Source organism: Equus quagga, chromosome 18 (genome assembly GCF_021613505.1).
Source record: "Equus quagga isolate Etosha38 chromosome 18, UCLA_HA_Equagga_1.0, whole genome shotgun sequence".
Classification (NCBI taxonomy): Eukaryota; Metazoa; Chordata; class Mammalia; order Perissodactyla; family Equidae; genus Equus; species Equus quagga.
The window spans coordinates 2,769,468-2,783,259 of NC_060284.1; the positions used below are offsets into that span (position 1 = coordinate 2,769,468).

At 38.7% G+C, this 13,792-nt stretch overlaps 1 protein-coding gene across 3 annotated transcripts in view; it reads right to left on the reverse strand.

The window, feature by feature from the left end:
• The window catches only part of ITGB3BP (integrin subunit beta 3 binding protein), a 70,086-nt gene that overhangs the window by 23,413 nt on the left and 32,881 nt on the right, over positions 1 to 13,792 (reverse strand). For all 3 annotated transcript variants that reach the window (XM_046645687.1, XM_046645689.1, XM_046645688.1), the window contains exons 3-4: positions 5,006 to 5,138; positions 360 to 429 (exon numbers count right to left, since the gene is read on the reverse strand). In XM_046645687.1, the coding sequence (XP_046501643.1) occupies positions 360 to 429; positions 5,006 to 5,138 (203 nt within the window). The remainder of the gene's footprint in view (positions 1 to 359; positions 430 to 5,005; positions 5,139 to 13,792) is intronic.

Here is a 13,792-nt window from a genome sequence, read left to right on the forward strand (position 1 = left end):
CTCTGCTGGCTCCACTGTGTTCTAGCTCTTGAATCCGCTATTTGTTAAGCACTTTGTCCCCAGGCAATGTACTCCATCTCCATCCACGTAAATCTGGAAAGGGCGTGTGCCTCACTTTTACCCTAGGCTAGTCTGTTATGACTATTAAAATTAAGGTTTTATATATCACCATCGTATGAACACTGCAAAACACATCACAAATAAAGTATTCTACGTCTTTAAGAAAGAATACTTCAACTCAGGTATAAACTATTTATTACATTCTGCAAAGAAATGATTCCTCTTAAATTATCACTTTAACACATATGACCCTTTTCTTTCAAAACACGTGCAGATTATTTAAAAAACAACAAACTTACTCATCACTGTCTTCTGTTGTAGCTTCCTTTCTTTGGGTTAAACTGAGGCAATTCAATTTTTTTCTCTTTCCTACACATGTGGAATAAAAAGAACATAAAGTTAAGGGAAAATTGTCAAGTTTTAAACAGAATTTAGATCACCAAATTTTACATAGAAAATAAAAGGGAAGACAAATGAAGGGGAAGTAGGAAAAGAAAAAGTATCCTGAGATTTGCTATGGGAAGAATTTTTCACTGTTATGAATAACTTTCCAATAGCTATTTTGGTTTTTTTATTTTCGATCCTCCCAATTTTTTACTCATGATGACATTACACAGAAAAAACAATCTTCTGAATAAAATTTCCACTGGGGCTTGGTATACTAAAGAGAAAACAAGAACAACCCAATTTGATAATATAATTAGCTTAAAATACATTAGTAAACTTTACTAGATAAAGAATATTTCTATCAAGTATTTTAATCAAAAATATCACATTAAAGTTTCCAGTTTGCATTATTTCACCCCTATTTTTGGTCTCAAAGTTAACAAGGGATTGGTGATACTCACGTCTAGAAAATAGTAAGGTCCTACTGACATCACAGTAAAATAAATAAATTTGATTTTAGGGGTAAAAGTACCCGACTCTTTAAATGCACATTGATTAAATTCTTGAAAGATCTTTAGTGCCTACTAAAATATTTCATTTTAGTATTTATTTAGGTAACAATAAAGAAATAAGTGATTACATTCCATCCATTTAAAAGGCTGTGTAGTTATCTGATGCCATCACTTCTCTAAGTTTTCGCAAGTTGACAGAAGCACAGATGAAAACACGGATGTAACTAAGTTACAATCCCTCCACAGTGTGCTGGGTCGAAACGTAAGTCTGACCATACGGCTCTAGCAGAACACGAGGTCTGCACTTGGTGGGCAAGTAGACAGCTGTTCTATGAGCTGACCACTCAGCTCTTTGTTCTACGTTACTTTATAGCACTACACACCTAGATACTTCAAACAAGAATCTGAGGACATATTAACATAAAGATTCTCAGGGTCTTACACATACTGGCCTTTGATAAATGTTTATTGAATGAATAAACAAGCAAATGAATGAATAATCTGAACTCTTTACTACTAATGAAAAATAGTCAAATCACTTTTTATCACTTTGTATACACAGTGACACCCTCCTCACACTACATATTTTTATGTAATTCCACCTGTTCAACTGGAACAGAAACTATTATTTACTCAATGTTCTTATTATTTTTCTAAAAAATTGTTTGATACAATGTACCATGAAAAAATATCTCACCCTGTCCAACAGAAATATAATGTGAGCCACTTACGTAATTTAAAATCTACTAGCAAAATTTTTTTAAAAAGTAACAGATTAAATAAATTTTAATATTTCATTTAACCCAATACACCCAAAATATTATAATTTTAACATAGAATCAAAATAAAATTATTAATGAGAGAACTCAAATCCTTTTTCACACTGTCTTTGGTATCTAGTGTGTCTTTACGCTCACAGCACTCCCCCACTCAGAGAGCTGCGCTCCACACGCCCAGCATCCACACACAGGGGCAGCGCAGCTCTGGACAACACTGCAGCAGGAGCCAACGCTTCCAGGCGAGACCAGATACACAGATAACACGAGGGCAACTCCTTTAAGTTTCCAAATGTCATTTATTAACATATTAAGAAATACGTTGTCTGGAACAGACTTTCCAATGCTAGTTTACATTTTTTTCTTCATTTAATTTTTATTCCATTACTCTTACTTGCTCCTATTACTAGGGGAATAGCTTATCTAAAGTATATTTTTTATTCTCTGGTATTTAGAAGTTTACCAAGTAAGTTGATTCAGAAACTAATTAACAATAATTTCCCTCACTGTTACTTTGGACCTTACGCCTTCTCTCAAAAATATTGTATCATAACTAGGCCTCTGGCAAGACTGATTTTCTTTTACGCAGGAGAAGGAACAGATGATATGTATGTCAAGAGAGCTGATAAACTACTATCATTTTAAATATATGATGAGCAATTTGAGATATGTGAGCCAAATGCTTCTTAATGTGGTCCACAATCTAATTTGGGTGAAAGATTTTAAAACTTATTCTTCTGCTGCTGCTTCTCAAATATTAATGTTCTGGTAGATAAAAAGCAATTCCAATTTTCTCAGTGATACCTTTATATTCAATAACAGGTAATATTTTAAGAATATTATATTTCCTTCCATGGGACTCAATAAAGATATTTGGAATTAGAAACAAAGAACCATTAACATTGCTATTTTTCATGAACTGATTCTCTGAAGAGGCTCTTCACTCCCCACTCTTGTTTAATAACATTAATTCGGTTAACTGAAAGAGTAACAGGACCCCATCTGCCTCTTAGCCTACACAGGCTCCAACTTGATCTGGCGTCACTCTTAGAAGAAGTTACTAACTAGTGTGTGGCACCTTAGACAAACCACTTGACCTCTCTGGGTCAAGGTTTTCCTCAACTCCTAACTTTTGGTTTGGGACCAAGTGCTGCCCGAGATGTGTGCCAAGTGTGAAGTTCTGTATCTGGAAGCAGTATGAGACCAGCCTCACCCCGTCTGAACTTTAGAGTAATCTATTAATAAGTAAGCATGGCATCATGGGCAAGAGCACAGTCTTTGCAGCCAGGTGGCTGGGTTTAGATCCTGATTCTGCCACTGACTAGCTTTAGGGCCCTGGAAAATTATGTAACCATTCGGCACCTCTACTTCTTCATCTGCAAAATGGGAATAAGACTATCTCCGAGTCATGCAGATTATTTAGTTAACATAACATTTAAAACAGTGTCTGGCCCTAAAAATACTACATAAACGTTAGCCATTATCATCCTCATCCTTGACTGTACTTCTAAATGTTATGATCTGTTGAAAGCCATCCTCATTAGGTAGAGAAAGCGCTCCCTGGAGCCTTACCAGAAAATCCAAACACCATTTAAAATGCAGTCCAGATTCCGGGATGGGACATTGATCACCAGTGTTTTGTGAAACTGCATTCAGAGGCAGTCACATACACAACTGTGTGTTACACACAATCTAGCAAGAAGAAGACCATATAGAATCCACAGCCCTCAAGCACACATCTGTTCCTTCTCTAACTTAAAAAAATGACCAGCCTTGCCAGAGGTCCACTATTTGATGAGTCTTTTCAAAGAAACTGATTTTAATTTTGCTGCTTTTCTTCATTAGTGCTTTGTTTTCTACTTAATAATATCTGTTTATATTGTTTACTACTTCCTTTCTTCTACTTTTTGGGGTTCATTCTATTGTTCTTTTTCTATATTAACCATATAGGTTAAGAAATAGAATATTACCAGTACCCCAGGAATGCTTGCTATATGGCTTTTTAAAAAAGAGCTTACTTAGTATTATAATCTGTGATAATTATCCACTTAAATGTCAACTGAGATCACGTGACCAACCTTTTTATGGGCAAAAGGAATGTTCCCTTAAGTCCATATTTAATTTCAATATGGAAATTGAGTGCGTATCCACTTAAAATCTATTCACATTTCAGTATAGAGATGTGCCAACTCTAAGGCACTAATTTTTAATTTTAAACAAAAGATATATCAAGCGTACAAAAAACAGAACTATAGAGCTTGAAAAAAATGTATACATCTTCATACATTTTTGTGAAAGCAAACCTAGGAGGAACAGCTTTAAGATAAAAAGCATTTGATTAAAGTAAAATAAAAGTCATTCAAAAGTTTAAGATCTCATTATGGGTTTTATTATGACAAATTAGGTAAAATGAGAAGACTTCTTTGTTTCTGTGTAGCTTCTATATACGCTTAGCACTCAGTAAATGTTAAACAATAAAAGATGAATTAGGCTAATCAGAGCGTATCTAAAATATATTTTATTAAATTTGAGCCTACTCAAAATTTTATATTATAGAAACTTGACATGTCACTAATTCATGACCTTTTCGAACATTAAAAATTAAACCTACGAAATCTAGATTTCTGTATCTCTAAACAAATATTTTAGCAATAAACTACCAGAGAACAAGAAATACATATGGTCAAAATTAAACTAACAATATTTTGAAGTAAAGAATTTCATATCAAAATTAGGTTATTCTCTAACGGAAAATTCTACAAACCTTTTGCAAATGCATTTAAAGTAGTAAAGGAAAAGAAGGGAATGAAACATAATAAAAGCAAGCTACATAAAGATACACGAACTGTGGATAAAACTAAGTGGACAACATGGATAAAAATAACAGTGAGAAGCATCAGTCTTCAGCCGTAGTGCAGCAGCACCGGAATTATGCGCCCTTAACTTACGCACAGGATGGATAGCTTGTTAAGGGGCGTTATCTGTAACCATGATAATTGATAGTAGCTGAAGGCAGTCAGCCCATAATTTCTATTTAATGGATGGATAGTAAGAGAACAAAGTCTACAGTAGCATTTTAAAATAAGTGCCTAGAAAGTTTACATTTATGTCCAAAGTAACACCTATATTCTAGCCTTTCTTACGTTGAATTCTTTATGAAAGAAGAGAAAAACCAGCTGCAGCAAGATCCATATATTGTTATACGAAAATTCTGATTTAACCAGTAACTGGAAAAATCTTCGACTAAGTGGAAAAGAGTGTTCAACTAACCATTTGATGGTCCACTTTCGTGCTCTCCTTCTTTAGAGCTTGTGGGAGAAGCAAATGGGCTCATTTGACAAGTTCCAGTTGTTGGAGAATAAGCTGTAACATTCTTCCTGGTGATTTTTGAAGGATCAAATGACTGGAAATAAATATTAATTTGGGACAAAAATACTTATGTTTAGTTATAGATCTTTGAAAATACCTTTGAAAATTCGCAAAATTCAAACAATTCTTTTCCTTTTCAGATTTTAAATATACTCAATTATCACCTTTAAAGTGAACACTGGTCTTTCAAATTATGTAGATATTTCAGGTCTCTCACTAATTAGGGCGCTTCAATTTGATTTTATGAAGTTTTAACATTAAAGGGTTGCTACCTTCTAAGATGGTATTTCCAAACAAGTTAGAGACAGCCGACTCTCCCAATTACATCCTGACTTTCGCTGTCAGCTGAGCCTGAAGGAGAATTATGGGGCTAGGCCAGGGGAACTCTCAGACGTGTCTCTTACTAAGACCCACTAGGAAATCCTAGGAAGGATCAGGGCCGTCCTACATCTTCACAAAGTTGCTCTGACATAGCATCTTAACGACAGTCAACAACGTTCAAACAGTGTGTGCGACACAGGTCTCTGAGAATGTGGCCTGTCCTGCTCAGGTCTTCTTCGCCGCCTTCTGTCTTCCCACGGACCTCGTGCAGATCTCTCACTGGAGTCAGCAAATTTTAAAATTTTTTTTCATTTCTGCCTGCCCCATAAGAATTTGAGTTCCTGAAAATAAATATCATTTCTTCATCTTTGTACGCTAGAACTCAAAAATGTGTGATGAATAAATGACTTAAAAGGAACAGTCTGGTAAACATGGCCAAGCCCCTCTACTCAGAACACACCCGCGTGCTCGTGAGCGCACTCAGCCAGTGTCAAATGGCACTTGCAGCCCAGGCACTTCGGCTGTGCCCACGGGGCCTCGGCTTGCTCGGAGCCAATCTGGAATGCCCTCCTTCTCATCCAGTCTCTCTTCGGTTTAGGCCCCCCTTCATGATCCACTTCCTCCAACACCCCTTGTCACACTATTAATTGCTTGCTCTTCTGAATTCCCATTAAATTTGTTTTCTATAATGCTTACTAACCACCCAGCACTTGCTACTAAAGTGTACACGGAAATAAATAAAAGGTATGAAAACCCGAACTCTGAAGGTGAAACAGACAGCACCGGGCGGACATAGAGGACAATGGAAAGGTCCGAAGGCTCACAATATGTTGCCAACACTGCAGAATTAAACTTGAGCTTGGGAGCTGACTTGAAATAGTTACATAATTCTCCATTGTCAACTATCCTTTATTTCTAAGACACTATGGCAGAAATAGTGGCTGTGTCACCTTTTTCAATAATCTTGGTATTAGTTCCAGAATCTATAGCATCAATTTTTTTTTTACAGTTAAGATTTTAAGTGATAAATACTTCTTTGTATTGGAGGAACAAAAGGCATTCCATTCTTTATTTTATGTATCCACAGTAGCCAGAAATGTAACCAATATCTTTTAAAAAAATCAAACTATAATATCAAGTTATAACTCTAAAGCAGTCCTTTTTGTAGGGTGAAAGGGTCTTAAGTCTCTTTATCAGGTGGTTATTATTACCTCTCCATCTTGAGTTCTCACCTGTTTATACGTATTCAGTCATAAACTATGACATTTATCCAATCCTACCCTACTTTTCCAAGAATTTATTGCCCAGAACTATTTTACTGTGTATGTAGAAGAAATGAAAGTCACTACCCTAATGTACATTTATGTCAATCTGTTTTCCTATTTTCACCAAAAAATTATTTTTTCCAATTGCCACATATCTAAACATTGCAACTGTAGATCATATATTTCTCCTTGAAAACAATTTTCTAGCTTTCATAAAATAAGTCTTTGTGTGCATGCCTGTGTGTGTGCGTGTGTATTTTTTTTTCCCCTCACCTTAAAAATACTGAAGCTTCTCTTTCGCTTTCTTTTTTTGGTCATCTGTGTTGGTTAAAAGGAAAAATGTCTGACTACAATGACTATCCATAGAGGGAAAAATGAAAATCTACCTTTCCTTACTATTCCACTAAATATTCTTCAGTAAATAACGCATTTCTATATATCTGCCTACTGATACACACAAGGCATAATCTTACTTCTCTAAGTTTTTTTCCCCCTCGAAGTTTTACCAAGGTCCTCTAATTTTTAAATCCTGAAGATGCTTAAGAGCGATCCTGGAATCCATCCAAGAACTTCCTCTCTGCCATCCCCAGACACTGAAGGGCCTGGCCTGCTTATGGTCTCCCACCACAGGGAGAGTCAGAGGCCTGAGCTGCTGAGAAGGCGACACTCTCTCCGCTCAGCAAGGAGGAGCACTTCCCCGCCAGAGTCTTCAGGAGACAGGAAGAAGGGCGAGCAGGGCAGATTTGGCTGGAGAAGACGAAGAATTCCGGACGCAAACAAATCGTAAGGAGACAGAAATCAGCTAAGTCACGACTGCTTCTACAATAACTTACAACTGCTTGTGAAATGGACTCCTTGGAGATATTTAACACCACTACTAAAAAAACCAACAAAATTCTATGTATAATCAGCCCAGATGCTATGTACTTTAGGTAAAAAGGTCAAACTTTGTACATTAGCAAAACTAAAATTTAGGCATTGATTTTTCTGCATAAAAAAAAGAGAAATGAATGTTCTCTTCATAATTTCAAATATATATGATGTTCTCCTTCAATATCTTTCACAAGCTGTAGCTTAGTCATCTTGTTTAAAGCGTATTTGACCAAAAGGGTGCCTGTATTTTATTGATTTTTGCCTATTATAAACAGTCTAGAAAGTACCAACTAAGGGTTCTATCAGGATGAAATATGGGAAATAAAGGATCTGCTACTATTATTATGAACTACTAGCCTATGCTATCACCGAAATGTTTAAAGCACAGGTACTGTAGGTACCTGGACAACCAGATACAGAAGAAAAACTAGGGCAGCTGAAGGGAGATGATTCTTTATAACCTTACGCTGATTAATGAGGTTCTGGAATGGCTTACCTAAGATATTATTATGCATTACTAGTACTAATTATGGGATTTACACTGCAAACTCTAAATACTAGCTGTCTCAGGGACTTTTCACAATTTGGGCCTAGGGTTCCTAGGAGAGTCCTCGCTATCAACTAACCTCTTACCAGCTGCTGCAATGATCATTCTGAGCAGTTCCAACACTGCTGGGCCTCGTGGTTATTTTTACCGGTAGTTATGGAGAACACAAGCATTTTGCACTTGTCTCAGTGATCTTACGGGGATAGCAGGGAAAGAATCTGACCAACATATCAGATCTGTGGTGATGGAAATATTCTCTTTCTTGATGGGTGCTTGATACAGAGGGGTATCCACTGTTAAAACTCATTGAACTGTACACTCAAGAGCTCTGAACTTCACAATATATAAATTTTACTTTGATAAAAAAATTTTAACAGGAAGAATAAAACATTGGCTAAAAAGCTCATATACTGGGCCTGGTCTTGTGGTACAGTGGTTAAGTTCACGTACTCCACTTCAGCGGCCCAGGGTTCGCGGGTTCAGATCCCAGGCGTGGACGTACACGCCACTTACCAGGCCATGCTGTGGTGGCATCCATTATACAAAACAGAGGAAGATTGGCACAGATGTTAGCTCAGCAGCAATCTTCCTCAAGCAAAAAGAGGAAGATTGGCATAGACAGCTCAGGACCAATCTTCCTCACATACACACACACACAAAGTTGATAAACTGATGTTTCTATTTGTGCTCATAACTGTTCCATAATTAATTTTACTATTAAAGATATTACTATTCTGTTACCCTCTTGCACTGTAATCCTCAAAAAGTTTTCAATGAAGTATTTTCATGGCTGTTTCCCATCATTCCTTCACACAGTCTCATATTTTTCAGAATACAAAGTGAATTCTACCTCAAATATATTTTTCTTTGTCTATTGAAGTACAATTTACATACAATAAAAAACACAGGTCTTAACTGCTCAGCTTGAGGAGGTCTGACAATTGTATGCACTTGATTGATGCTACCACCACCCAAGACACAGTACATTTCAATTGTCCAGCAGGCTCCCTGTACGCAGTTCAATTCCCATCACAGCCCAGAGGCCACGGCTCTCTAATTCCCATAACAACAGACCGTTCCCCTCTCTTGAACTATACACAAACGACATACCTAACTTTCGTGTCTGGCTTCTTTTGTTCTATCTACCTGCCTTTGAGGTCACCTTCATTGTCACGTGTGGAAGCAGTGGGCTCTTTATTGTTCGTGGTGTGTCTTTGTATAAATAGACCCAAATTGGTTTTTCTACTCTCCTGTTGAAGGACAGCTGGGTTATTTCCAGTTTGGGGCTATTACGAGTCAAGTTGCTAAGAACGTTCTTATACATGTCTTTTTGAGAATGTATGATTTTATTTCTTTGGAAAACCTAGAAGGGGAAGTGTTTGGTTATAAGATGGATATAGATTTATTTTCTATATATAAAATAAACGCTAAACTTCTTCAAAGTGTTTGCACCATTTTAAATTCCCATAAATAGAGTTCCAGCTGCTCAGCGTCCTCACCAGCCTTTGGTGTCTTAGTCACCCTGGTGGTGGCGGTGTTGGTGTAAAGCCATTCTGATCTGTTGGTGCTTGTAGCTGTTCTAGTGGGTGGGAATGGTACGTCTTTGTGGTTTTAATTTTATTTCCAGTGATGAATGATGTTGAACAATTTTTCATGTGCTGATTGTCCATTTAAATGTTTTTTGTAAAGGGTTCAAGTTTTTGTACACTTTTTACATTCTTTTGCATTACATTACATTGCATTCTTTCTTATTATTTTTTTATATTCTAGACACAAGTCTTTTGTCAGATATATGCATGACAAATATTTTCTTTTCAATCCATGGCTTGCCTATTCATTTTCTTAACGGTGTCTTTTGATGAGCAGAAATTTCTAATTTTGATGAAGTCTAATTTATCAACTTTTTCTTCTATGGTTAGTATTTTTTGTGTTGTATGAAATTTTGCCTACTTTAAGGTCTCAAAGATCGTTTGTTTCCTTTCAGAAGCTTTATGCTTTTGGCTTTTACCTTATGCCTATGATACTTCTTGAATTAAGTTTTATGTGTCAAGTGTGTTAAGGATTCAGGTTAATTTTTTTCCATATGGATATTTAAAAGATTTTCTTTTTTCCTATTGAATCGACCCAATATTTAAAAACATTTCATAAATTTAGTCAACTATAAAAATAATATGAACCAAACAGTACTAGAAATAAGATTTTTCCAAAGAGAATAAAGACTCATAAAGTATTTAAACAATTACACTACAGGAGAAATAGCTGTGTTACATGGAAGGAACACTAGACTCAGAGTCAGGAAGCCTCAGTTCATCTGATGGCTTTGCCACTTCCCAGTTGTGCTATTGTGGGTACCACTTCTGTACTCTGCACTTCAGCTTCCTCACCCATCTAGCATATCACTAGAATTATAACGCCTACCTCACATGGAGGCCTGGAGGAGCGCATGGCAGTGGAGTTCACCTTTAAGAAGTGGGCCAAGGGCCTGGAATCCATGTCACCAGACCTGGTGGAGTATTCAGTATTGGGAATGAGAGGCTGCCAGAGGAGAAGGACATGCAGAAACAGAGATGCCAAGGAGATTGGTGCTACACCTGTGGAGGTCTAGACCATCATGCCAAGGAATGCCACACCAGCCCAAGAAGTGCCACTTCCGCCAGAGCATCTGCTGTATGGAGGCCTCAGCCACTGAAGGCCTAGCAGGCCCCCACCTCCCAGAGAAAGCCAGCCCACTTTTGGGAGAAAGAAGGGATCCACAGCCCTGCCCTACTCCCAGAGGCACAGGATTTAGCAATGGTGGGTGGGGGGGGTATGCTTTTGCAATTAGGAAATATCAAGGAACAGGCATCAATCAGCAGAGTGGAGAAGGCGGGACAGATGGGGGACGGGGGCAGCCAGCAGGGCCGTATTCTTAGCCCAGGACCACAGCAGGACCCCCCTAGAGTCTCTGTTGGTGAGGGAAGGAGTGAGGCAAAGACCTCCAACGGTGCTGTTCAGACACAAGCGAGAGCTGTCATGGAGAATCCCCCTGGAACCTGCACGCTTCATCTTGAGTCTCTACTCCCACAGTCTCAAGCTTTTGAAAGTGGCCTGGATAGGGAGGTTGTTTTCCTTTTAAAGAAGGATATCTAGCATGAGACCAGATTAAAGGACCCAACCCAGAAGCCATTACCTTCTCTGGGAGGGAATATCTCGGGGTAGGGTAGGCCTTTTCACCTGTCGTCTATTCGGGGTGTAGAGCCTATTGAACTACTTTTCTACCACAGTTCTCTCACCTTGAAGATGTTTCAGGGGAGACTTGGTTTTAATTGGTTTGCCCTGATGACTTGATCTCCTTTTACTAGGTTGGAAATGAGTATGAAGCAGCAGCTGGCGCAAAGAGCTTGGAGGCTGCGCCAGGTGGAGGGCCTACAGAGGAAGCCAAGGTTAGACGATGGTTGTATGTTTACATAATAAAGGAGTCTTTTTTTTTTTGAGGAAGATTAGCCCTGAGCTAACATCTGCTGCCAATCCTCCTCTTTTTGCTGAGGAAGACTGGCCCTGAGCTCACATCCGTGCCCATTTTCCTCTACTTTACATGTGGGATGCCTACCACAGCACAGCTTGCCAAGCAGTGCCATGTCCGCACCCGGGATCCGAACCAGCGAACCCTGGGCCACCGAAGCGGAACGTGCGAACTTAACTGCTGCGCCACCGGGCCGGCCCCTAATAAAGGATTCTTACTCCAAACCTCCAACCCTAGGGCACAGGTCTTGCTTCACAACCAGATCCATTCTTCACTGGATTAGGCTAGGCCTACCACGCACAAGTTTGTGTGTGTGTGTGTGTGTGTGTGTGTGTCTAAAACTCTGAGCTGGTATAAGCAAAGGTTTTAAGAATGATACATCTGTGCTGCCCAGGAATGAATATATGAAGCATGAACTAAAATCCTTAACCTTTCAAAATTCTGGACTTTTCCAGCTTGGCTCCTAGAGACCCTTTAATTAGAGCTTTTATGTTGCACCCAGAGCGACTGTCCTGCAGAGCAGCTAAAGGAGAAAGAGGGTTTCATTTACATGCTGTCAGATCACTGCAAAACTAGACCGCTGTGCTGACGCAGGGAAAGGCAGCAGACGGCACCAGCGAGGTGTGTCTGAGCTGGGCTCTTGTCTCCCCGGCACTGCTCCTCTCTAGCTGTTCTGTTTGTCTGAGATTTGTGAAGCTTCATGAGGTGCTCATTTGATGACTGTTGGGTTGCCCAGTCTGTGTAAATATAATGTACTAGTTTTCTAAATGTTCTTTTGCGTTAACTGTTTAGAAATTTCTTTTTGTACTAAAAGAAAACCCACAAAGTATCTTTCAGAGGGTTGTGAACCAGGCGAAGAGGTGTGACACAGAACCTGGGGGGGGCCCTCTTGTTACAGTGGGAAATCCTGTCATCTGCGAGAACGTGGATGGACCTGGAGGAGATTATGCTGAGTGAACTAAGCAGACAGACAGATACCGCACAGTTTCACTTCTGTGTGGAATCTAAAAAAAAAGTCCAACTCTATAGAAACAAAGAGTAGAAAAGTGGTTGCCGGGGCCTAGGTGGTGCAGGAAATAAAGAGTGGTTGGTAAAGGATACAAACTTTCAGTTATAAGAAGAATAATGTCTGAGGACCTAACATATAACATCGTGACTATAGTTGATAATATTATTGTATAACTGAAATTTGCTAAGAGTAGAACTCAAATGTTCTTAGCAAAAAAAAAGAAAAGTAAATATATGAGGTGATGGACGTGTTAATTCGATGGGAGGAATCCTTTCACAAGGTATATGTAAATCAAATCACCACATTCTAAGCTTTAAATATCTAACAATTTTATTTGTCAAATATACCTCAATAAGGCTGGGAAAAAAAAGTGGAGGCCTTGATCCATCCTCTCTTTTTTGTCTTCTTCCCGTATTTCCTATTTAGACCATCTTCTGCCCTAAAAATCTGACTCCTACACTACACAGACATGTACATTTGGTTTTTGAGTGTCTCCCATAACTCTTGAATGATTTATGCAAAAAACCTGGAGAAGCTAGGAACATGTCATCCCTTGTGCCTAACCTTCTGAGTCCAGACTTCCTGACGAGATTCATGAGAAAAGCTTACACCACTGTACATGGATGGACCAAACCTACTTACTCTCCTATCAGAGGACAGAGAGAAGCAGTGGGGCGCTTTCATCTAGAAAGTGGGGCTGGAGACTAAGAAACAGAAGATGAATGTGTATTCAAGTCACTCAGAAACTTTTACGCAGCTGCAAAAAACTTATGTCAAAACCTATGTTTAATAGGAGACGGACAAATTTTAACTCCATGTTTACTGCTAGAAATCAAAGCTTTGTGCAAAATCCTGAATTTATGGGGAGGGGAGGACAGCATGCACCTGTCTGTCCCTTCCCTGACCCCTCCTCTTCTTCCTGAACTGAGAAGCCTGAGCTCCCTTGGCTTCGCTGACCCTATCATGAGGGCGTGTTTACTTGAGGGCTGATTGTGTTGTACTGGGTACTTCCTTTCTTTTCTGCTTTACTTTTGCTATATGCCGATCCTTTCCCCTTCCTCCTCTTTTCCCCAAGAAAACATAATGATAAATAAAGACTTACTGGTACTGAAAAAAAGAGGATATATAACAATTATACACACACACACACACACACATACATCTACCAAGA